General features: G+C 38.0%; 1 protein-coding gene and 1 long non-coding RNA gene across 2 annotated transcripts in view; one reads left to right on the forward strand and one right to left on the reverse strand.

Moving 5' to 3' along the window:
* Window positions 1-649: 649 nt before the first annotated feature.
* Window positions 650-26,818, reverse strand: part of LOC105387278 (cell growth regulator with RING finger domain protein 1) — a 54,657-nt gene continuing 28,488 nt past the window's right edge. The window contains exons 7-8 of the mRNA XM_048630094.1: window positions 22,967-23,108; window positions 650-2,248 (exon numbers count right to left, since the gene is read on the reverse strand). Of these exons, the coding sequence (XP_048486051.1) occupies window positions 2,109-2,248; window positions 22,967-23,108 (282 nt within the window). The 3' untranslated portion in view covers window positions 650-2,108. The remainder of the gene's footprint in view (window positions 2,249-22,966; window positions 23,109-26,818) is intronic.
* LOC125490551 lies at window positions 17,471-18,582 on the forward strand. Its single transcript, XR_007267740.1, has 2 exons — window positions 17,471-17,875; window positions 18,218-18,582. It is a non-coding gene; the product is annotated as an uncharacterized LOC125490551 (long non-coding RNA).

Raw genomic sequence — 26,818 nt, forward strand, 5'->3', positions numbered from 1 at the left:
CCTCTTACAGAAACTAACACAGAGTTTCACTAATATACGTTTACCATTTTTATGACTAACAAAAATCGTAATTCAGAACTTTCCCACATATTATTTATCAATACATGTATAACATTGTACAATTTAGGGCTTGTTTCGCAATGTCCTATTAATTTGTTTTCATTTTATTAGGAAATATCCAATAAATGGTATTATATCATTGTGTGTGCCTTAAATGAAAGTTTGTTTTTCAATCAAATACACGCAAAAATCGTCTAGTTGCATAGTCATGAAACTTGTCTTAGGTTTATAAAAACACTGTCATATTTACCTGGACGGCCACATTTTGGGGTTATACCACTCTTTTCTAAATAAATAAACGGTCACAAGAAATGTTTACAGGAAAGAAGACATATTTAGGGCCTGTTCCACAATGTCTGGTTAGTGGCTACCTGTCGGATAAAATACATGCTGTCACTCTCTGTCATTATTTTTTAGACAGTGACAGTATGTATTTTATCCGACAGGTAACCACTAACCAGACATTGTGGAACAGGCCCTCAGTTATGTATTTTAATTTGAAACATCGAAATACATTTTAAAGATCAATTGAATAGAATAGTTAGGTATATCTCCTTTTAAATAGCTATGAAGCCGTTTTTATTTTTCCCAAAGTCAAGTTGAAAGTAAGTAACAGATTGAATGAAGCAGGTAGGGAATAGTTCTACATTTTCACAGGATGAGAATGGTTACAAACGATTATGAGATCTAGAGCATTACAACTAGGGTACTAAATACATTGGAAGACTACTCGGGACAGAAATATATTTACAAAAACCTTAGGGACAAATTATACGGACTCGAGAATTTTAAGGATACTTACCGCCCGATTCTGAAAGACTTTTAAAAAATAGCCTTAGATTTAAAATATTTATAAGGGCCTTACCACAAAAACTTAGGACAGTTTTAACAGATGTTTAGCGCTTTCAAACGCCTAGAAAATTGACAAATTTAGTTTTAAACATTTGTTAATCAATGTTTAATATTTGTGGCAAAAAAATGTTTTAAATCTTAGATTATTTTATAAAATTCTTTCGTTAACTGGCTGTTAGTGGTTGTTAGTATATTTTTATATTATGCAGTTGAGCGCTAATTTTAACTACAATATTTGAAAAGGTTATTGCATAGTAAGTGTCTTTTTATTGTTTATTAATTGAAGTAACTACAGTCTACATTGAGATAAGAAAGTGTCATACACTGTAAGTTATCGTAATATTCATGTACTAAAATCTATATTTACACAAAACACACTCATCATCCATATCACAGTCTATTACCACAATTCACATAATTATGTTTTTGCACCCAAAAAATACATATAGTTATACAAAGGTAAATAAAACATCTAAATAAATAAAACGTTATCGGGATAAGGACCCACAAACATCTGATTCGTCAGTTTGATTATGGAATAACTAAATAAAAATATAAAACCAAAAAGCTAACTATCACATATCACACTCATTTGGTACGATGTGCTAAGGGTCCATTAATTGTTACGAAACATATCTGTGCCAAGCGATGTCCACGTCTGACACAACGTGATAGAGTAGAGTTCGACGTGGCCGAGCTCCAATGTCGTTATAGTGTAGGTTTTTTTCTCACACATACCTTTTTTTTACTTACAAGTTGTTAACGAAGCGACAAATAAAGTTAGCCTCTTTTTAGTGCCTGAGTATTTTAACAGAACACATAATTTTTAAGCATTTGAAATTATATCCATATTTGATTGAGGTAACAAAATATCAAACAGTACACATTTACCGTGATACTAGTTACTCTATCGATTCATAACGCTGCCCAACCTCATAATACAGTGTTCCTGTCGTCACGTCACTTACAACTATTTTTTCTTGGAAGGCTATTCCCTCCACAACACAACCGAATACTAATGTTCACACTACTGTGACTAAGTGCAAAATCCTCTCTTTACCCCACGCAACCCAAAAAGTCTCACTCGAGAAGTCTTTCGAAAACCGAACTTCACTTCCAAACTGAGTCCAAAATCGATTCGAAAATTCACTTCCGCACACATTACACTTGACCCTACCATCCGTCGCTAGCTCCCTCTAGTGGTAGTGGAACAGGTTGAAGAGTCGTCGGTTGAGGAAGGGCGGCTGCTTCAGCTCCGACAGCGGCTCCTCGTCGTTCCTGATGCAGAAGTAGCTGCTGATCATGCTGCGGCAGATCGGGCACTTGTCCAGTTTCGCTGTAACGGGAGATAGATGGCGTTAGTGTCTGTTGTAAAAGATCGATTTTCTTTTTTTTTTAAATAATAGTGGTGCAATAAAATTCAGTGTTCTGTCAAAAGCTTTTGCCTGATAATCGCACTCATTATCAACCTAATTAAACTAACCAATTTTATCAACCTAATGGGTTTTATTTACCTTAACCTTTCAACTCTTGCTTGCATTTTAATTAGAATATTCATATGTCTAACCCAACCTAAAGGTGAGTTACCATAAACCTACCAAGAGATATCAAAACAATAAGATAATCGTTTATTTAGAGGTCACAAACAGATACAATCATGTTATGATCATGGCCCTTAATACGTGACCTAACTTTATATCATTTATCCTGTCCTTATACGCAATGTATACTATGTCACAGATAGTATGGATTTTCCCGTGTAAAAACCTGGCTAAGACCTTTGGCACTCAGCGTGAAGAGTAAAACCTAGATGTGTGAACATACCAACCAGCAGTGGACTAGGGTGGTGAGTAATGGAAGGACTTTCTATTGTATAGAGGTATGCCGGAAGGTTTTTCGTTTGAACCTAGTACATGAATTCCTCACAAAGTTCCAATACCTACAGTTCGATAGCAGCGAGAGAGAGAGCGTAGCTTTTTATGATGTAGGAGTAGGTTTGTTGTATATTTTATTCAAGGTATTGTACACATCTAAAGAGTATTCAACGGACTGAGAGCTTAGATCATAACAAAACTACACTTCCAATATTTACTTGAAATTAATTGAATTTTATGCCTAGTGCTGCAAAAGGTCAGATAGCAAAGTAGATAGATCTTACCATAAAATTATAAACTTATCACGTGATTTGCCTCACGTGTATGATTCAATCTCAGTAACAGTAATGACAAAACTTAAATAAAATAATTGGGGTTAACAGGTGTTATGTCAGACGTAATTGCTGGTTAGTTGTTATCACACTATCTCTGTTACGCTCACTTAAGTGCCATGTTGTTGTCATGTATTTTAATTGTTTAAGGGTTTTCGCAGATTTACAGTACAGTGCACAGTACGTACCAAACCTGCTTTTACTGAAATCGTCACAAAAAATTGTTAATATCTTGGCGTTCCTAACTGTTTAGGTTCAAAAATATTACCTTGTTATCAATCACATCTCCGAAAGGGTTGAGGAAAGGGGAGTTTTTAGGGGATATTTGTGAGAGGGCTATGCCCAAAGTTAATTGATGGGTTTGTGCTCTGCTAGGTAGATGCTTATGCAGCAGTTAGCGTATACATATGAGATAATTACTTTGCAATATATTAACGAAAAAAAACTGTATAAAAGTTCCTTACATACATTGAAGTGTGACTTAAGAGTAGAGTATAGCACTTGCTCGTCCATACAAAAAGAGAAAACGTTTTACTACCCCTAAATATTATCCAATCTCCATGATTTTTTAATATGTTATTGACACAAGGAATAACTAGGTTTATAGGTTTTCCTTTTTTCAAAATTTTCTATAGATTCAAACTTATAGGCACCTCAAATAAAGTTTTTTTTGTCATTGCGACTTTGTTGAATTAAGCCGTTTGTGGATCAATAACAACGTATTTAAAAAAAAAAAGCGAAACCTATAAACCTAGAATATATTAAGCTGAAGCGATTGACACTAAAATCAAAGAGATTGGTTGATATTTAGTTAGTGTAAAACGTTTTCTCCCAAAACCAGAATTTCATCAAGAAAAGTACCTATTGTCAGTCCCGAGCTGCAGTGCTCTCTATCGCACGATTGAGGGTCGGGGGGGGAAGCAAAGCACACGTACGATAGGGATGTCCATAGTGAAGTCGATAGTAGAGATGGGATCCCGCCTGCGTTATCGATATCTATAGATATACAGGATGTCCCATGTTAAATTGCACATCCGAATCATAGTGACACAACTCGTCATTCTAAACATCTTTTGTTTTAAGACTTTTGATTGTTTGCGAATTTTATTTTTGCTAATTCATATAAACTTTGTTGGCTATGAGATTTTTTACTATAGACATAGACAGTAGATTTTTTTTCACGAATTTACAAAAGTCGTAAAACAAAAGTTGTTTAGAATAACAAATTAAGTCACTATAATTTGGATGTGCACTTTAATTTGGGACACCCTGTATATAAAAAGATGTGAATAGGAAAAGTTTAAAGTACTGGTAGGTTTTCAAGCAAAAAAATGACTAGTGACTATATTATATTTAATCCTCACTCAACATGGATAAGGTTACTTAGGAAATTTTATTTACACACATCTAAACTAACATAGTTACTTACATACTATAAATTGACTTGAGGCCACAAAAGCAAATAATAAAATGTATTCTATGATATAATTACTTAGGTAAGTATACTAAGACATCATCAGCCAATAATCATCCACTGCTGGACATAGGCCTCTCCCAAGGAGCGCCACAACACTCGGTCCTCGGCCTTCCTCATCCAACCACTACCCGCCACCCGCCTAAGGTCGTCAGTCCAGCGGGCAGGAGGGCGTCCCACGCTGCGTTTGCCTGTTCGTGGTCTCCACTCGAAAACTCGTCTACCCCAACGGTTATCGGTTCTTCGGCAGATATGACCAGCCCACTGCCACTTCAGCTTGCATATTTTGACAGCTATGTCGGTAACCTTAGTCCTCTGACGGATAACCTCATTTCTGATACGATCCATCAGAGAAACCCCAAGCATAGCTCTCTCCATAGCACGCTGAGCGACTTTAAATCGGTGGACCAGTCCTACCGTCAGTGTCCACGTCTCTGCACCATACGTCATCACTGGCAGGACGCACTGGTTGAAGACTTTGGTCTTAAGGCTCTGAGGAATGGCCGAGGAGAATATGTGACGAAGTTTCCCGAATGCAGCCCAACCCAGTTGGATGCGCCTTGCAGCCTCCTTGTCGAAGTTGCTTCTGCCTAGCCGAATAGTCTGCCTGAGGTAGACATATTCTTGCACAACTTCGATTGTTGCCTCACCAACGGCGACCGGCTCCGGTTTGATGTGAGCATTGTACATGACTTTCGTCTTGTCCAAGTTCATGCCGAGGCCAACACGTCGGGAAGCAGCATTTAGGCCACTTAGCATCCAGCTGAGTTCCTGCAGAGATTCTGCCATAATAACGATGTCGTCCGCGAAGCGGAGGTGTGACATTTACTCGCCATTTATACATATGCCATGTCCTTTCCAGTCCAACGTCTTAAAGACATCTTCCAATGCATTGGTGAACAGTTTCGGAGATATCACATTCCCCTGTCTCACTCCACGTTGCAGTTTGATAGGTCTTGTCTTGTGGTCCTGTACTTGGACAGTCATAGTAGCGGCATTGTACAGACATCTCAACACCTCGATATAGCGCCAATCGATTTGGCATCTCTGCAAGGATTCCAAAACTGCCCAGGTCTCGATGGAGTCGAAGGCTATTTCATAGTCCACAAAGGCTAGACACAGAGGCTGATTATACTCTTCGGTCTTCTGTATAATCTGCCTTACTGTGTGGATGTGGTCTATTGTACTAAAGCCTTTTCGAAACCCAGCCTGCTCTGGGGGCTGAAACTCGTCTAACTTTTGGGCAAGACGGTTCGTGATAACCCTTGAGAACAGCTTGTATACATGGCTTAAAAGCGAGATCGGTCTATAGTTCTTCAGAAGGGTTTTGTCACCCTTCTTAAAGAACAATACCACGACGCTCTCAGACCATGCCTCCGGTGTAATGCCATTGTGAAGAACCGAATTGAAGAGCCTCTGGAGCTGTTCGAGGATTGCAATACCTCCAGCTTTCAGAAGCTCTGTAGTAATTCCGTCTTCACCCGGAGCCTTGTTGTTTTTAAGCTGCTCAAGGACTATCCTAATCTCGCCTATGTCGACGTCAGGGATGTCGTCAGTGTAGTGGCGTATTAGTGGCGCTCTGGAATCGGTGAGCTGAGCCACAGACTTCTGCGCGTGTGAAGCATAAAGTTGTCCGTATAAACGTTCGATTTCGGCAAGAACCTCCGGCTTAGAGACAACGATATTACCATCTGCAGACCTCAACTTCGTCAAGTGGCCTCTCCCAAGTTGCTGAACGAAGACTTTTGACCCCCGATTTTGCTCAATTGCTGCTTCTATGGCGCGTGTGTTGGAGCGACGGAGATCTCTTCGAATCAGCTTCTTTATACGCTTGTTGAGTACCCGTAGTTCTGACGAAGTGTCACCTGCCGACGGAAATTCGCGTCTCTGCCTCATAAGCTCGAGTGTCTCGCTTGAAAGTTTAGACTCCTTGCTTTTGCTTCTCATGCTAAAAGAAATAAATACTAAGACAACTTACTCAACATCTATAAACAGCCCCGAAACTTTGTTAGTAGGTACTTACAGTCTCTACTGCTCCCAATTCTCGACTACGCTGACGTAAGCTATCTTGACCTCACTGAAGAGCTACTCAACAGACTCGAACGTCTCCAGAACTTATGTATCCGATTTATTTTTGGATTACGTAAGTATGATCACATTTCAGAGTATCGTGCTCAATTGAAGTGGCTCCCAATTCGCCTTCGCCGGAAAACCCACATTCTCAACATGTTATTCAATGTTTTGAATAACCCTACTTCCCCCCAATATCTCCGATCTAAGTTTTCATTCCTATGTTCCCACGGCCGAGCGTTGAGATCTACAGAGAACAAGATGTTGAGTGTGCCTGACCGCAACGCTGCTTCTTACAGTGACTCGTTCGCTGTGAAGGCGGCGTGTTTGTGGAACACCTTGCCCGTAGACGTGCGACTTTCACCTTCACTTGCTACCTTTAAAAAGAGCGTAAAGGATCACTATTATAAAACCTTAGGTTGGTAAATAATATGTATTATATTATATAGTTATATATGTATTTATATAAATATAGCGGATATATATTAAGTCTATTTTGTCATTTAGGTATTATGTGTATTTGTATTATTATTATTTATGTAAGTTAAATAGGTAGTTAGTTTGTATTTTTCGTTTTTATCTTAGATATGTTTTAGTTTAGGTTCTTTCAACATTGTTTTTGTATAGCTTTTTATTGTATTAAAGGAGTTTAAAAACTTTAGTTTTCCACCAAACAAAGGTTGGTTGGAAGAAATTGCTTCTTGGCAATAAGCCCGCCTCTGTATATACTTACTACTTTTAAGTCCATTTTTTTAACTGTTTTTATTATTATACGATAAAGTGTTTATAAATAAATAAATACTTATAAACTTATATTTTTACAAAACTATCATAATGTTTTTTTTAGATTCACTGCATATATAGATCTAAATAACCTTACATACAAAATGATAGTCCAAGTACCGACAAAAGGTCTATTTTCCAATCATCAAAAATCCATTTTATGTACTTACCTACTAACTCGTTACTAGGTTGGTAATTACCTACATAATAAAATACTTACTCACATGAAATTATCACTAATTACTTATACTTCTTTCTATTTATCTTCAATAATTTCAAGTTTTGCTCACAAGGTCACAAGTCACAACTCACAATCACAACACAGAAATAATAATATGAAGGTAAGACGAAGACACTCCGTGTTTGGTCGCAATTTATCGCCAACCGGCGCGGCGGCGCGGTGGCGCGGTGGCGGCGGTGGCGGCGCGGCATCGGCAGTGTCCATCGATGTGTGCGTGACGCTACTTGCATGTGTGTGTGCGGTGCCCGGCGCGGGCGAGTGCACGAGCGACAGCAATACTTTTCCTAAATACCTATTTCGCTAGGATCGCGAAGCTATACTCTCCTCTTAATAGATTGACGTCGTAAATCTTCATAGGTATCATCATCATAAACTGTTGTTTTTTACCAATTAGTATTTCTATTGTAAAAGATTTATGCATATCTTTGACCCGGCCTTGACATTTGTTTTTTTACTAGTACGTTAGTAAAAACATTAAACCATAAAGGGGTTTTTATGCAACGAGGTCAAAAGTGAACAATGACTTTGTTATAATTAAAATTAAACGTCTGTGTACGCAGGCTGTGACAACTATGGTTTAACCAATTGTTAAATACTGCTATTATAAGATAAAAGATATAATTACCTACTAATTATTGATGTTATGATAAGTACCTAGTTTTCATCTTGGAACCATGGGACCTTTGGAAGGAGTAATAGGGCAGAAGCCAGCATGCAAACCTTTGGCAAAATTATCTAAAGTTTACCTTAAATTCTCAAATCAAATCAATAATGTTGTGAAGTCGACGAAAAACTTAACAGTTAATTGTCAATAGACGACCGAATGGCGTAGTGGTTAGTGACTCTGACTACTGAGCCGATGGTCCCGGGTTTGATTCCCGGCTGGGGCAGATATTTGTTTAAACACAGATATTTGTTCTCGGGTCTTGGATGTGCCCGTAAAATGGCAATAGGCCCGCCCCCTATTACATTGGGACTAAAATAACACTCTGGCGAAAAGTGGGTGCAGCAATGCCTAAACACCTCTGCCTACCCCGCAAGGGAGTACATTAGTACAAGGCGTGAGTGCGTGTTTTTTTTTTTAATTTTCAATACTTTGTCATAATATTACTGTACCATCATTACACAAAGGCCCTGTCACTAAGGAGAAGAAATAGCAAAATAAACTCCTTAAGCCCCTTTTAAATATGCACGACAATTCACATGCATCAACGGAAAACTAAGATGATCTCAGCCATAATTTTATTGTAAGGGCGTAGCCTTAATCAAAGCGCTTGGCATTGGTAAAGGTCGCGCTTAAAATTCTGGAAGTGTCCTACACTGCGTATGCGACGCACCTAGCATTGTTATAAGTCTCTTTAGAATCATATAGTACTTGGAACTGAATTTTCTAGATGCTTTTTTGCCAATAATTTGTTTTTATACAGTAAACTGCTACAACTTGTCCTATTGTATACAAAATTTACTATATATTGAACGCTTACAGAAACTTGACCACACTAATTTTGATATATCGTCAAAAACCTAACCAGTTACGATAGTTTATTGTGATAGTTCTTAGTATTAACATTGTCATCACCGTCAGTTAAGCGAGCAAGGATCAACTTATTGACCAGTGTGAAGTTGGCAGCCTAAAGTTAGCAGCCTAAGTGTAGGCGACCAAATTATGAAGGTTACGATTTGTACCACACATATTATTCAAAATTAAGGCTAATTTCATATTACTAATAAATACAAATGTATTAAATAATTAAAATTTAAAACATCGAATGACCAAACCGCAAAATAAAAAGCAAAATATTTTTTTAAAAATCTATTCCCCATAAGTGGATGACGTTTCAACCACGAAGGAGTCGGAAAGCCACGACCAGACCTAGTTTAAATCGAAGGCTGGTTAAGTAACACCACCTGAAAGAAGTTTCATCAACATTGAAAGAGGATTACAGGTGTCAGTAAGAAGAAGAATGCTGAAATCTGGGGAAAAAATACATATTTCACAAAGTTTTTTAAAAATTTCAGCCGAAAATGCTGATAAGAACAATACGTCTGCTGGTTTATATGATCGGCAATGATGATTACTGAAAACCGTTTTCAGGATTTTCAGCTCACATGAGTACCTCTTCAATTATAGGTAAATAGGTATTTAGCGGCCCAAGTCAAAATAATACACTCATACCCTCAGATACCCTAGAAGCAGGTGGAAAGCCACGACCAGACCTAGTTTAAATCGAAGGTTGGTTAAATACCAACAGCTGAAAGAAGTTTCATCAACATTGAAAGAGGATTATAGGTGTCAGTAAGAGGAAGAATGCTGAATTCTGGGGAAAAAATACATATTTCACAAAGTTTCTTAAAATTTTCAGCTGATAACGCGCATAAAACCAATACGTCTGTTGGTTTATATGATCGGCAATGATGATCACTGAAAACCATTTTCAGGATTTTCAGCTCACATGAGTACCTCTTCAGTTATAGGTAAATAGGTATTTAGCGGCCTAAGTCGAAATATTACACTCATACCCTCAGATACCCAAGAAGCAGGTGGAAAGCCACGACCAGACCTAGTTTAAATCGAAGGTTGGTTATGTACCAACAGCTGAAAGAAGTTTCATTAACATTGAAAGAGGATTACAGGTGCCTGTAAGAAGAAGAATGCTGAATTCTGGGGAAAAAATAGACATTTCCCAAAGTTTATTGAGATTTTAGGTGGAAATCCTCATCAATCCCCTAGAAGCAGGTGGAAAGCCACGACTAGACCTAGTTTAAATCGAAGGTTGGTTAATAACCAACAGCTGAAAGAAGTTTCATCAACATTGAAAGAGGATTACAGGTTCCTGTAAGAAGATGAATGCTGAATTCCGGGAAAAAAATACACATTTAATAAAGTTTATTGACATTTTAGATGGAAACCCTCATGGATCCCCTAGAAGTAGTTGGAAAGCCACAACCAGACCTAGTTTAAATCAAAGGCTGGTTAAGTACCAACAGCTGAAAGAAGTTTCATCAACATTGAAAGAGGATTACAGGTGTCAGTAAGAAGAAGAATGCTGAAATCTGGGGAAAAAATGCATATTTCAGAAAGTTTTTTAAAATTTTCAGCTGAAAATGCTGATAAGACCACAACGTCTGCTAGTTTTTATGATCGGCACTGATGATTGCTGAAAACCGTTTTCAGGATTTTCAGCTCACATGAGTACCTCTTCAGTTATAGGTAAATAGGTATTTAGCGGCCTAAGTCGAAATATTACTTTTATACCCTCAGATACCCAAGAAGCAGGTGGAAAGCCACGACCAGACCTAGTCTCAATCGAAGGGTGGTTATGTACAAACAGCTGAAAGAAGTTTCATCAACATTGAAAGAGGATAACAGGTGTCAGTAAGAGGAAGAATGCTGAATTCTGGGGAAAAAATACATATTTCACAAAGTTTTTTAAAATTTTCAGCTGAAAATGCAGATAAAACCAATACGTCTGCTGGTTTATATAATCGGCAATGATGATCACTGAAAACCATTTTCAGGATTTTCAGCTCACATGAGTACCTCTTCAGTTATAGGTAAATAGGTATTTAGCGGCCTAAGTCGAAATATTACACTCATACCCTCAGATACCCAAGAAGCAGGTGGAAAGCCACAACCAGACCTAGTTTAAATCGAAGGTTGGTTATGTACCAACAGCTGAAAGAAGTTTCATTAACATTGAAAGAGGATTACAGGTGCCTGTATGAAGAAGAATGCTGAATTCTGGGGAAAAAATAGACATTTCCCAAAGTTTATTGAGATTTTAGGTGGAAATCCTCATCAATCCCCTAGAAGCAGGTGGAAAGCCACGACTAGACCTAGTTTAAATCGAAGGTTGGTTAATAACCAACAGCTGAAAGAAGTTTCATCAACATTGAAAGAGGATTACAGGTTCCTGTAAGAAGATGAATGCTGAATTCCGGGAAAAAAAATACACATTTAATAAAGTTTATTGACATTTTAGATGGAAACCCTCATGGATTCCCTAGAAGTAGTTGGAAAGCCACAACCAGACCTAGTTTAAATCAAAGGCTGGTTAAGTACCAACAGCTGAAAGAAGTTTCATCAACATTGAAAGAGGATTACAGGTATCAGTATGAAGAAGAATGCTGAAATCTGGGGAAAAAATACATATTTCAGAAAGTTTTTTAAAATTATCACCTGAAAATGCTGATAAGACCACAACGTCTGCTAGTTTTTATGATCGGCACTGATGATTGCTGAAAACTATTTTCAGGATTTTCAGCTCACATGAGTACCTCTTCAGTTATAGGTAAATAGGTATTTAGCGGCCTAAGTCGAAATATTACTTTTATACCCTCAGATACCCAAGAAGCAGGTGGAAAGCCACGACCAGACCTAGTCTCAATCGAAAGTTGGTTATGTACAAACAGCTGAAAGAAGTTTCATCAACATTGAAAGAGGATTACAGGTGTCAGTAAGTGGAAGAATGCTGAATTCTGGGGAAAAAATACATATTTCACAAAGTTTTTTAAAATTTTCAGCTGAAAATGCAGATTAAACCAATACGTCTGCTGGTTTATATGATCGGCAATGATGATCACTGAAAACCATTTTCAGGATTTTCAGCTCACATGAGTACCTCTTCAGTTATAGGTAAATAGGTATTTAGCGGCCTAAGTCAAAATGTTACACTCATACCCTCAGATACCCAAGAAGCAGGTGGAAAGCCACGACCAGACCTAGTTTAAATCGAAGGTTGGTTATGTACCAACAGCTGAAAGAAGTTTCATTAACATTGAAAGAGGATTACAGGTGCCTGTAAGAAGAAGAATGCTGAGTTCTGGGGAAAAAATAGACATTTCCCAAAGTTTATTGAGATTTTAGGTGGAAATCCTCATCAATCCCCTAGATTCAGGTGGAAAGCCACGACTAGACCTAGTTTAAATCGAAGGTTGGTTAATAACCAACAGCTGAAAGAAGTTTCATCAACATTGAAAGAGGATTACAGGTTCCTGTAAGAAGATGAATGCTGAATTCCGGGAAAAAAAATACACATTTAATAAAGTTTATTGACATTTTAGATGGAAACCCTCATGGGTCCCCTAGAAGTTGTTGGAAAGCCACAACCAGACCTAGTTTAAATCAAAGGCAGGTAAAGTACCAACAGCTGAAAGAAGTTTCATCAACATTGAAAGAGGATTACAGGTGTCAGTAAGAAGAAGAATGCTGAAATCTGGGGAAAAAATACATATTTCAGAAAGTTTTTTAAAATTTTCAGCTGAAAATGCTGATAAGACCACAACGTCTGCTAGTTTTTATGATCGGCACTGATGATTGCTGAAAACCATTTTCAGGATTTTCAGCTCACATGAGTACCTCTTCAGTTATAGGTAAATAGGTATTTAGCGGCCTAAGTCGAAATATTACTTTTATACCCTCAGATACCCAAGAAGCAGGTGGAAAGTCACGACCAGACCTAGTCACAATCGAAGGTTGGTTATGTACAAACAGCTGAAAGAAGTTTCATCAACATTGAAAGAGGATTACAGGTGTCAGTAAGTGGAAGAATGCTGAAATCTGGGGAAAAAATACATATTTCACAAAGTTTTTTAAAATTTTCAGCTGAAAATGCAGATAAAACCAAAACGTCTGCTGGTTTTTATGATCGGCACTGATGATTGCTGAAAACCATTTTCAGGATTTTCAGCTCACATGAGTACCTCTTCAGTTATAGGTAAATAGGTATTTAGCGGCCTAAGTCGAAATATTACTTTTATACCCTCAGATACCCAAGAAGCAGGTGGAAAGCCACGACCAGACCTAGTCACAATCGAAGGTTGGTTATGTACAAACAGCTGAAAGAAGTTTCATCAACATTGAAAGAGGATTACAGGTGTCAGTAAGTGGAAGAATGCTGAATTCTGGGGAAAAAATACATATTTCACAAAGTTTTTTAAAATTTTCAGCTGAAAATGCAGATAAAACCAAAACGTCTGCTGGTTTATATGATCGGCAATGATGATCACTGAAAACCATTTTCAGGATTTTCAGCTCACATGAGTACCTCTTCAGTTATAGGTAAATAGGTATTTAGCGGCCTAAGTCGAAATATTACACTCATACCCTCAGATACCCAAGAAGCAGGTGGAAAGCCACGACCAGACCTAGTTTAAATCGAAGGTTGGTTGCGTACCAACAGCTGAAAGAAGTTCCATTAACATTGAAAGAGGATTACAGGTGCCTGTAAGAAGAAGAATGCTGAATTCTGGGGAAAAAATAGACATTTCCCAAAGTTTATTGAGATTTTAGGTGGAAATCCTCATCAATCCCCTAGAAGCAGGTGGAAAGCCACGACTAGACCTAGTTTAAATCGAAGGTTGGTTAATAACCAACAGCTGAAAGAAGTTTCATCAACATTGAAAGAGGATTACAGGTTCCTGTAAGATGATGAATGCTGAATTCCGGGAAAAAAAATACACATTTAATAAAGTTTATTGACATTTTAGATGGAAACCCTCATGGATCCCCTAGAAGTAGTTGGAAAGCCACAACCAGACCTAGTTTAAATCAAAGGCTGGTTAAGTACCAACAGCTGAAAGAAGTTTCATCAACATTGAAAGAGGATTACAGGTGTCAGTAAGAAGAAGAATGCTGAAATCTGGGGAAAAAATACATATTTCAGAAAGTTTTTTAAAATTTTCAGCTGAAAATGCTGATAAGACCACAACGTCTGCTAGTTTTTATGATCGGCACTGATGATTGCTGAAAACCATTTTCAGGATTTTCAGCTCACATGAGTACCTCTTCAGTTATAGGTAAATAGGTATTTAGCGGCCTTAGTCGAAATATTACTTTTATACCCTCAGATACCCAAGAAGCAGGTGGAAAGCCACGACCAGACCTAGTCACAATCGAAGGTTGGTTATGTACAAACAGCTGAAAGAAGTTTCATCAACATTGAAAGAGGATTACAGGTGTCAGTAAGTGGAAGAATGCTGAATTCTGGGGAAAAAATACATATTTCACAAAGTTTTTTAAAATTTTCAGCTGAAAATGCAGATAAAACCAAAACGTCTGCTGGTTTATATGATCGGCAATGATGATCACTGAAAACCATTTTCAGGATTTTCAGCTCACATGAGTACCTCTTCAGTTATAGGTAAATAGGTATTTAGCGGCCTAAGTCGAAATATTACACTCATACCCTCAGATACCCAAGAAGCAGGTGGAAAGCCACGACCAGACCTAGTTTAAATCGAAGGTTGGTTGTGTACCAACAGCTGAAAGAAGTTTCATTAACATTGAAAGAGGATTACAGGTGCCTGTAAGAAGAAGAATGCTGAATTCTGGGGAAAAAATAGACATTTCCCAAAGTTTATTGAGATTTTAGGTGGAAATCCTCATCAATCCCCTAGAAGCAGGTGGAAAGCCACGACTAGACCTAGTTTAAATCGAAGGTTGGTTAATAACCAACAGCTGAAAGAAGTTTCATCAACATTGAAAGAGGATTACAGGTTCCTGTAAGAAGATGAATGCTGAATTCCGGGAAAAAAAATACACATTTAATAAAGTTTATTGACATTTTAGATGGAAACCCTCATGGATCCCCGAGAAGTAGTTGGAAAGCCACAACCAGACCTAGTTTAAATCAAAGGCTGGTTAAGTACCAACAGCTGAAAGAAGTTTCATCAACATTGAAAGAGGATTACAGGTGTCAGTAAGAAGAAGAATGCTGAAATCTGGGGAAAAAATACATATTTCAGAAAGTTTTTTAAAATTTTCAGCTGAAAATGCTGATAAGACCACAACGTCTGCTAGTTTTTATGATCGGCACTGATGATTGCTATAAACCATTTTCAGGATTTTCAGCTCACATGAGTACCTCTTCAGTTATAGGTAAATAGGTATTTAGCGGCCTAAGTCGAAATATTACTTTTATACCCTCAGATACCCAAGAAGCAGGTGGAAAGCCACGACCAGACCTAGTCACAATCGAAGGTTGGTTATGTACAAACAGCTGAAAGAAGTTTCATCAACATTGAAAGAGGATTACAGGTGTCAGTAAGTGGAAGAATGCTGAATTCTGGGGAAAAAATACATATTTCACAAAGTTTTTTAAAATTTTCAGCTGAAAATGCAGATAAAACCAAAACGTCTGCTGGTTTATATGATCGGCAATGATGATCACTGAAAACCATTTTCAGGATTTTCAGCTCACATGAGTACCTCTTCAGTTATAGGTAAATAGGTATTTAGCGGCCTAAGTCAAAATGTTACACTCATACCCTCAGATACCCAAGTAGCAGGTGGAAAGCCACGACCAGACCTAGTTTAAATTGAAGGTTGGTTATGTACCAACAGCTGAAAGAAGTTTCATTAACATTGAAAGAGGATTACAGGTGCCTGTAAGAAGAAGAATGCTGAATTCTGGGGAAAAAATAGACATTTCCCAAAGTTTATTGAGATTTTAGGTGGAAATCCTCATCAATCCCCTAGAAGCAGGTGGAAAGCCACGACTAGACCTAGTTTAAATCGAAGGTTGGTTAATAACCAACAGCTGAAAGAAGTTTCATCAACATTGAAAGAGGATTACAGGTTCCTGTAAGAAGATGAATGCTGAATTCCGGGAAAAAAAATACACATTTAATAAAGTTTATTGACATTTTAGATGGAAACCCTCATGGATCCCCTAGAAGTAGTTGGAAAGCCACAACCAGACCTAGTTTAAATCAAAGGCTGGTTAAGTACCAACAGCTGAAAGAAGTTTCATCAACATTGAAAGAGGATTACAGGTGTCAGTAAGAAGAAGAATGCTGAAATCTGGGGAAAAAATACATATTTCAGAAAGTTTTTTAAAATTTTCAGCTGAAAATGCTGATAAGACCACAACGTCTGCTAGTTTTTATGATCGGCACTGATGATTGCTGAAAACCATTTTCAGGATTTTCAGCTCACATGAGTACCTCTTCAGTTATAGGTAAATAGGTATTTAGCGGCCTAAGTCGAAATATTACTTTTATACCCTCAGATACCCAAGAAGCAGGTGGAAAGCCACGACCAGACCTAGTCACAATCGAAGGTTGGTTATGTACAAACAGCTGAAAGAAGTTTCATCAACATTGAAAGAGGATTACAGGTGTCAGTAAGTGGAAGAATGCTGAATTCTGGGGAAAAAATACATATTTCACAAAGTTTTTTAAAATTTTCAGCTGAAAATGCAGATAAAACCAAAACGTCTGCTGGTTTATATGATCGGCAATGATGATCACTGAAAACCATTTTCAGGATTTTCAGCTCACATGAGTACCTCTTCAGTTATAGGTAAATAGGTATTTAGCGGCCTAAGTCGAAATATTACACTCATACCCTCAGATACCCAAGAAGCAGGTGGAAAGCCACGACCAGACCTAGTTTAAATCGAAGGTTGGTTAATAACCAACAGCTGAAAGAAGTTTCATCAACATTGAAAGAGGATTACAGGTTCCTGTAAGAAGATGAATGCTGAATTCCGGGAAAAAAAATACACATTTAATAAAGTTTATTGACATTTTAGATGGAAACCCTCATGGATCCCCTAGAAGTAGTTGGAAAGCCACAACTAGACCTAGTTTAAATCGAAGGTTGGTTAATAACCAACAGCTGAAAGAAGTTTCATCAACATTGAAAGAGGATTACAGGTTCCTGTAAGAAGATGAATGCTGAATTCCGGGAAAAAAAATACACATTTAATAAAGTTTATTGACATTTTAGATGGAAACCCTCATGGATCCCCTAGAAGTAGTTGGAAAGCCACAACCAGCTGGGTGATTTTCTATCTCGGGTGTCATGGACTCGCGATTTCCAACCGTATAAATCTATGATGGGTTTCTGACCATCTTTTGGCATCGGCTATCTCGGTCATGATCACTAAACGAATAGTGGGTATGAGATTTATCGATACACTAGAGGTTGCAAAATTTTTGTGAAAATATTCTGTGATTTGGTTAGCCGACTAAATGAAAACTTCATTTCACTTCAAACTACGACTACTGTATTTATCAAATCTTTAATTTGCCGCATTATTTAGAAAAATGGCGATACTGGAAGCTATTGTCAAATGATTGTCAAAACAAACTACAAGGAACCATCCAAAACAGAGATTGATTTTGGTGTGTGTTTTTAAATAATTACCTGAATCCTGTGTTTTAATTGTTCATTATATCTAAGGTAAGTACATAATTAACGTATTACTATTAAAATTTTATATTAGTCATACACAGAACGAAATATGGGAAATTTTTACAAAGTCGTGAAAAATGAACATTTATTGTTCTTAATAAAAGCATTGAGATCAATGATTTCTAGTACGATACGCTAGTAATATAAGTCGATGATTGAGATCTAACACTTGGTACTGGGAACTCAGTTATTAAAAGTAGATTGATCACTGAGCCATTAAATAATCTTCACATTTGTGCAGGTTGTGCTTGTTAGTAATATTTTTGTGAGGCATATCATGTGCCAAGAAAAAAGATTGAATAGGACATTAATATTGTATTTTATTTCCAGGATGGCGCCTTTAAGAAAAGTCTCAGATCGACAAATGGACATTTTGTTGGAGTTCGTTGAAAGACATAAAGAGCTTGCTGTTGGCCGGTACCCTCCCGGCCCATTAGGCATACAACCAGCACGTTGGCTATGGGACAGTGCAGCATTACAATTATATGAATTATATTCAATAGGGTCTGGAGTTACAAAAACTGGTCAAAAATTCTGATGGGCATTCACATGTAAAGTGGCAATGTGCAATCATAACTTAAACAAGGTTAAAGTAGAAAAAATATTTTAATAATGATTATAGTAAGACTGGTAGAAGCAAAATGTGATAGGAAGTTATGTGATTTAAAATCAAAAATAAAAGCCATTAATATAAATTGTGTTTTTTATTACTAAATTATACATATACAGCAAAAATCAGCCTATCAGAGTCAGGTTATTTTAGTTCCTTGAAATTCACAGCCTCTGGACAAGGTTGGTCCTCATTCGCCCTGCATCTGCATCAGCAGCACCATAAGCCACGTTACCAATATGCTGCACCCAAATGTTACCAGCAGCAGGTAAGATGTCGTCACTGGTATATTGTGTGCATTTGCTATATTGTGTAGTACACAACAGTCATTTACTGCACACGGTGTGCCAGCAAACATCTCCAGGGTGTTTTAAGGGCCCCAATGCACCGCTCCACAGTATTTCTGACACGGCAGTGTAGATCAGTGTACTGTTCTTCTGGGGATCCTACAGCTGCATTGAGGATAGGTGTTAATATCCATGGCCGTAGAGCATAACCAGAGTCCCCTGAAACCAATTTTAAAACAACAGTTAGGTACCTATACTTACTGAAAAAAAACAAATACCTACTGAAATAATTTCCTTCTAAATAATTACTTACTAATTATGGAAGACCAAAAATTTGCAAGATTCACAAAACAAACATCAAAGAAATATTATTTTGTTCAAGACAGTTCAAGATCATAAGAACAAGAAGACTTCAGCGTCACAATTTAAAAAAAAAACGTTATTTTCTACATTCTATGGTGACTCTATGGTTTAAAAGCTACTATTTACTAGTTGCTCAAGACAAGACGGTTGGCCAACCCAAATTAGTACTTATGATTCCAACTATCCGATACAAAATACCAACCTCGGGTTTCGATAAAATATTCGCATACAAAATTTTAACAAGATGGCGGCCGGTGGGTATTGAAGCCCATACCAACTATGACGTCATTATTCGACCCCAACCGAACATACACAATACGAATAGTGTCAAAATTTGCTTTTTGACAGTAAGATCACGGTGAAGAGAGTTATCAACGAGATAGAAAATAGCCCAGCAGACCTAGTTTAAATCAAAGGCTGGTTAAGTAGCAACAGCTGAAAGAAGTTTCATCAACATTGAAAGAGGATTACAGGTGTCAGTATGAAGAAGAATGCTGAAATCTGGGGAAAAAATACATATTTCAGAAAGTTTTTTCAAATTTTCAGCTGAAAATGCTGATAAGACCACAACGTCTGCTAGTTTTTATGATCGGCACTGATGATTGCTGAAAACTTTGGGAAATGTCTATTTTTTCCCCAGAATTCAGCTTTCATCTTCTTACAGAAACCTGTAATCCTCTTTCAATGTGGATTAAACTTCTTTCAGCTGTTGGTACTTAATCAACCTTCGATTTAAACTAGGTCTGGTCGTGGCTTTCCACCTGCTTCTAGGGTATCTGAGGGTATGAGTGTAATATTTCGACTTAGGCCGCTAAATACCTATTTACCTATAACTGAAGAGGTACTCATGTGAGCTGAAAATCCTGAAAATGGTTTTCAGTGATCATCATTGCCGATCATATAAACCAGCAGACGTATTGGTTTTGTGCGCGTTATCAGCTGAAAATTTTAAAAAACTTTGTGAAATATGTATTTTTTCCCCAGAATTCAGCATTCTTCCTCTTACTGACACCTGTAATCCTCTTTCAATGTTGATGAAACTTCTTTCAGCTGTTTTTACATAACCACCCTTCGATTGAGACTAGGTCTGGTCGTGGCTTTCCACCTGCTTCTAGGGTATCTGAGGGTATAAAAGTAATATTTCGACTTAGGCCGCTAAATACCTATTTACCTATAACTGAAGAGGTACTCATGTGAGCTGAAAATCCTGAAAATGGTTTTCAGCAATCATCAGTGCCGATCATAAAAACTAGCAGACGTTGTGGTCTTATCAGCATTTTCAGCTAAAAATTTTAAAAAACTTTCTGAAATATGCATTTTTTCCCCAGATTTCAGCATTCTTCTTCTTACTGACACTTGTAATCCTCTTTCAATGTTGATGAAACTTCTTTCAGCTGTTGGTACTTAACCAGCCTTTGATTTAAACTAGGTCTGGTTGTGGCTTTCCAATTACTTCTAGGGGATTCATGAGGGTTTCCATCTAAAATGTCAATAAACTTTATTAAATGTGTATTTTTTTTTCCCGGAATTCAGCATTCATCTTCTTACAGGAACCTGTAATCCTCTTTCAATGTTGATGAAACTTCTTTCAGCTGTTGGTTATTAACCAACCTTCGATTTAAACTAGGTCTAGTCGTGGCTTTCCACCTGCTTCTAGGGGATTGATGAGGATTTCCACCTAAAATCTCAATAAACTTTGGGAAATGTCTATTTTTTCCCCAGAATTCAGCATTCTTTTTCTTACAGGCACCTGTAATCCTCTTTCAATGTTAATGAAACTTCTTTCAGCTGTTGGTACATAACCAACCTTCGATTTAAACTAGGTCTGGTCGTGGCTTTCCACCTGCTTCTTGGGTATCTGAGGGTATGAGTGTAATATTTCGACTTAGGCTGCTAAATACCTATTTACCTATAACTGGAAAGGTACTCATGTGAGCTGAAAATCCTGAAAATGGTTTTTAGAAATTATTAGTGCCGATCATATTAACCAGCAGACGTTGTGGTTTTGTGCGCGTTTTCAGCTGAAAATTTTAAAAAACTTTGTGAAATATGTATTTTTTCCCCAGAATTCAGCATTCTTCCTCTTACTGACACCTGTAATCCTCTTTCAATGTTGATGAAACTTCTTTCAGCTGTTGGTACTTAACCAACCTTCGATTTAAACTAGGTCTGGTCGTGGCTTTCCACCTGCTTCTAGGGTATCTGAGGGTATGAGTGTATTATTTTGACTTGGGCCGCTAAATACCTTTTTACCTATAACTGAAGAGGTACTCATGTGAGCTGAAAATCCTGAAAACGGTTTTCAGTAATCATCATTGCCGATCATATAAACCAGCAGACGTATTGTTCTTATCAGCATTTTCGGCTGAAATTTTTAAAAAACTTTGTGAAATATGTATTTTTTCCCCAGATTTCAGCATTCTTCTTCTTACTGACACCTGTAATCCTCTTTCAATGTTGATGAAACTTCTTTCAGGTGGTGTTACTTAACCAGCCTTCGATTTAAACTAGGTCTGGTCGTGGCTTTCCGACTCCTTCGTGGTTGAAACGTCATCCACTTATGGGGAATAGATTTTTAAAAAATTATTTTGCTTTTTATTTTGCGGTTTGGTCATTCGATGTTTTAAATTTTAATTATTTAATACATTTGTATTTATTAGTAATATGAAATTAGCCTTAATTTTGAATAATATGTGTGGTACAAATCGTAACCTTCTTAATTTGGTCGCCTACACTTAGGCTGCTAACTTTAGGCTGCCAACTTCACACTGGTAACTTATTGTAAGGTCATGGGGCTCCATCACATACTCTGTCCTCATCCTTCCTCAGTTAGCCACGGTCTAGCCGGGGGCGTCCCACTACCAAGGCCTAGTAATTTCTACCACATACTACGTAGATATTTATCATGTTGTTTATATTTTAATTTGTGAATTGAGGCTCAAATCAGATTTATTGACGCCATGAATGAGTTTTATCAATGTTTTATTTATACTGCGCAATTATTGCTGCAACTATATATGTATTTGAATTAATAGAACATTATCATGAAACATACTTATAAGGTTATCCGATTAAAATACCTAAACAAAATACAATATGAACTGAAAACTGTTCCTAAATTGTCAATATTTCGTCTCGATCACTGATAACATCTCACCCTGTACCTACAGCTAAAGGTCGAAGTCATTGACTTGTATCTCCACACATTACTATTCACCTAACGCAAGAGTACAAGGTTACTACCGATTAGTATTCGGATCACATCAAAATGCATCGAATCTATAATCGCTCACGATGTTGCATACAAACGAGAGAATAGCTTTGATTGAGTGGTATGTGTTAATTGAATGGGGAATATATTAATAAATGTGTTGATTGTGTTCAACAATATTGCACTCATATGACACATAACCTGTCAAGTGTAATATAAAGGCCATTGCATAATGGTCCATTGCATTCCTTAAGCTTGGATCATTTCCTATCACGCTCGCTGGTCCACTGCGGTTTGGTGGGTTCACATAATACTCATCCAGATGGATGTGTTATATGTTTGTTTCATACATCAGAAGGAATTTTGCATCGCACTCGCTCTCGAAGCCGCGCGGTGTGAATCGCATCGTCCGCAATCTACCCTGATTACCTACCGAGTAGAGTGGCCGAGACAGTTTCCTCGGCCGAGCACTCGGTCAAATTGCTAGGCGTTCATTGGTCGAGGATACTGTCTCGGCCATTCTACTCGGTAGGACTAATCAGGGTATATTGGAGATTCTGTATGCGACAGACACAATCTCTACCAGGCAACAGTCGGACACAACTCACGCAGACAGTCCTCGCAGAGACACGCGTGGCGGCACGGCAGCAGCGCGCGGGACAGCGGCCGCGAGGTGCACACGCAACACACGGCGTCGTCCGACACGCGCGCCGCGTAGCCGTCGCAGCCTTCCCCGGACACGTATAGGCGCTGAAATGTAGATAAAAAGAGATTTATTTTTAATTATTTATTTGGAAAATCAACAGCGTTACAATGGTACAGATACAAGGTAAAACAGTAGGTATAACAAAAGAAAGATATGTTAGAATGAAGTAGGTATTAGGTACTTGATTTTGAGATATACGAAAGGAGCATTCTTGAGTGACGGACGTATGTAACAGCAGTTCCTTCCTAAGTGATGCTAATCTAACTGGCTTGCTTTTATCATGGTGACACTAATGAATACGGATAGAGCTATCTAGGGTTGAGGTGGGATGTCTCTGAAGGAACGCATCATGTTTAGGTAATTTTTCAGTGTACTAACATTACCGACATAATGTACGTTTCAATCTGTAATTTGGAGAGACCCAATGAATTGGGGATTGAAGAGCCGAAGGAAACGGTGGACAGTCGGCCGCTAATATGATGCTATGGATGGTGTGACGATTCTTGCAAGAGTACTATGTCCAGCAATAGAAATTTATCGGCTGATGATGAATGAGGATAATCCATAGGTAATCTAAATTTCTAGACAAGTAAACCATTCTAACATCTTAACAATACCCTGCACGCTTTAACTGTCTCAATAGCCCACATTCCAATATTTACCAATACCTACACATTATAATCCGTTCTCACGTGTTCGACACAAATCATTCCAGACCGATAGCCTTGCGTGACCCCTCCATCTGTGGGGTCACTCTATATGACGAAATACTAAGTTTCAGAACGCTGCTGCGCGAGCCACGACTCTATCTCGTTGTAAAACGGACCGATTGCACAAAATCTCCCCGTTCGTTTGTTTTTCGTCAGTATAAAGTAACCCTCCTGTAGCAACTAGCAACTCACTGCAATAGCACGACTCGTGATCGTCGCTTGAGCAATAATGTGTAACGAATGTGGCTGCTAACTTCGAAACTGTACTATTGATTGATAGATCTGAGATGAGACTGGATGAAGGGAAAGGAAATGATGAGCGAGCATTGTCAGCAGTTTATGACTCAAGAAAATACCATCATCTTAATTATACCTATCTGCTGTATTCTCCGTAGAAAGTCTTAGTTTTGAACACTATAATAACTCTCTCATCCTCCTTGGAGGGTTTTGGAAGGCTCTTGATTATAAGTTGGCTACCTTAGACCTTAGATAGTTTCCAGCTAAATGGTTCTTAGGCCTGGGTCTCCTATTTTATGCTATATGCGGCGTCCGAATTTGACGTAAACGTTTCGATCAACTTCCTACGGCCTACCTACGGCGTCTACGCGCCAACGTCGGCGTGTGAGAGAGACCGCATCAGTACATTTCTATAGTGAGCATCGTGACGCGGCCTACGGCGTGACGCTGGACGCGACCTACGGCGTAAATAGGAGACCCAGGCCTAAATCCTTGCTTGTAGTATTGCTTCTTGATCACTTTTATCACCGACGCAACGTCAAGTACCTATGTAATTATATATCAAAACGTTATCGAGCTGATGAAAGTTGGATAAAGAGACCAGACTTAGAGACAGCCAACCTTCAAATGTAACCGACATTGACCGACATAATATTTAGACACGTTTGATTAGACCGGTTGTTGCCATTCGAACACACACACACTTATGGGAGGAAAGAGGTGAAGTTTAGAAGATAACTGACAGTATCGATCTTGAGTGATGGAGATGACCTTCAAAGTACATGATAGATTCACAGACAGAGTACCTAACAGGTACGTTATTGGCTGATGATGTGGTGGCTATACCTTTCTTCTTAATTCATTTATCCATCATTTACCCGTTGCAAAGTTAGCGTTCTCGGGCTCTAAATATTTCTTTTCATCCTTTAAATATAATGTTCCGTAAATAGGAGAAACAGTTAGGAAATGCAAAGATGCCATTGCAATGCGTCGCGCGGTAACCGGTTCGAATCTGTGTCACTCACGTGAGGACTCGGGCTAACTTTAGAACGTATAATCGTTATTGTTTACCAACGATATTATAATACGAACCAGATGGAGTGTCAGTGCAAAATAAACGCCTCGACTAATAACACCCCACTTCCACCACTGAGCTCTTTTATTTTGAACTAGCTGTTCCCGCGCGCTTCGCTTCGCCTTAAAAAGTTTTCCCGTGGGAATTCCGGGATAAAAAGTAGCCTATGTTCTATCCCAGGGTCTAGACCGTATGTATACCAAATTTCATTCAAATCCGTTCAGTAGTTTTGGCGTGAAAGAGTAACAGACAGACAGACAGACAGACAGACAGACACAGTTACTTTCGCATTTATAATATTAGTTAGGATTAGTTCGGTTAGAAGATATGTGACTTTATTCATTGGTGCCATGGTTGTCATTAGGTTGAACTTAAAACAACAGTAATTAAAATGCGGTCAGTTTTTTGCATGGTTTTTGTACGTGACAAACCATTTCAAGGAGCGGCAAAACGCTCTATCTTCATTCACCGGCTACATGTAAAACCACCTTAACATAATATATACCAACTGACTTACCTACTTATGCTAAAAAGGTGAGCAAGAGTAACACGGTAAATTTGAAAGTTAATAACTTTTTTTTATAAACAAATAGAAACGTCTTTACACTGTTTTTACGGTAAGTACATTAAAATTTGACCTACTGGTCATTGTCATGGATCATTAAACTCCACTCGTAGTACGCACTAGGCCACAGTTTAATGTAAACAAGGTAAAGTGGCTACCGAATCTAATTAACTTTGAATGGACTTGAAAATCTATGTGACTTGATAACGGTATAATACCAGTTAGTAAAATTTTATAAGGGAATGGATTCAGAATAATGGCTAATAGTCACCTTTACTAGGAATAGAGTTGATACTTATAAAAGTTACTGAGAGATCATCGTAACAAATGGCCAAGAAATAGTTTTAAATACTAACCTAGCACCAACAATTTGTATCGACAAAGCTTTTAGAAGCCCAACAAAACATCTCTCTAACTCTCTATTTTCCATCAACGGAAACAATATCTTTTGTTAATAAGAACAAGAGCGGAAATGAGACAAAGGAGCTATTCCCAGTGACACACACACTTACAGACATGTCACATCCGGCGAGAGGAAATGGGACGTATAATACTCACTTTGTCACAAAGCGACAAAGCTTTTTCGACATAGCGTTGTAGTCGAGATAAGGTTTGTAACCTTTGGAGGGCTGATGAAGCACGGAAATAAGGAAGTAAATAAGTTGAAAGGTGACTTGCCGGTGAGTCACTCTCGTGTCCCCTGCGGCTTGCAGTCACGAACTTGTGCTTTATGCACTTAACATAACTTTATTATAGAGGGTGTTACAAAAGTCATATAGCAAGCCTGGGTGATATATTTTGTACAACTTTTGTTTCATCTTGCATTTTCAATTTCTAATGTCGTAGAACAAAATTGATTTCCTGAGTCACTTTATTTCGGTACTTACCTACCATTTTTAAACATCCTGTATAAACGCCCATCCTTTGTCAAAAACAGTCTGCCTCGACCGGGACTTGAACCCGGGACCTTCGGCGTTCTCGCCAGTTTAATAACCTTTGCAGTTGTTACTTGAGAAACAATGGATCTCATTTTTAAAAGTCAAGCGGAACGTGTAAATAAATCATGAAGTGATTTACACATATTATTATAGCCTGCCTCTGTTTAGGCTTTTATTTATTTATTAATTAATTTATTATTATTTACTTTTACGATTGCAGTAAGGAAAT

This window comes from Plutella xylostella, chromosome 25 (genome assembly GCF_932276165.1).
Source record: "Plutella xylostella chromosome 25, ilPluXylo3.1, whole genome shotgun sequence".
Lineage (NCBI taxonomy): Eukaryota > Metazoa > Arthropoda > Insecta > Lepidoptera > Plutellidae > Plutella > Plutella xylostella.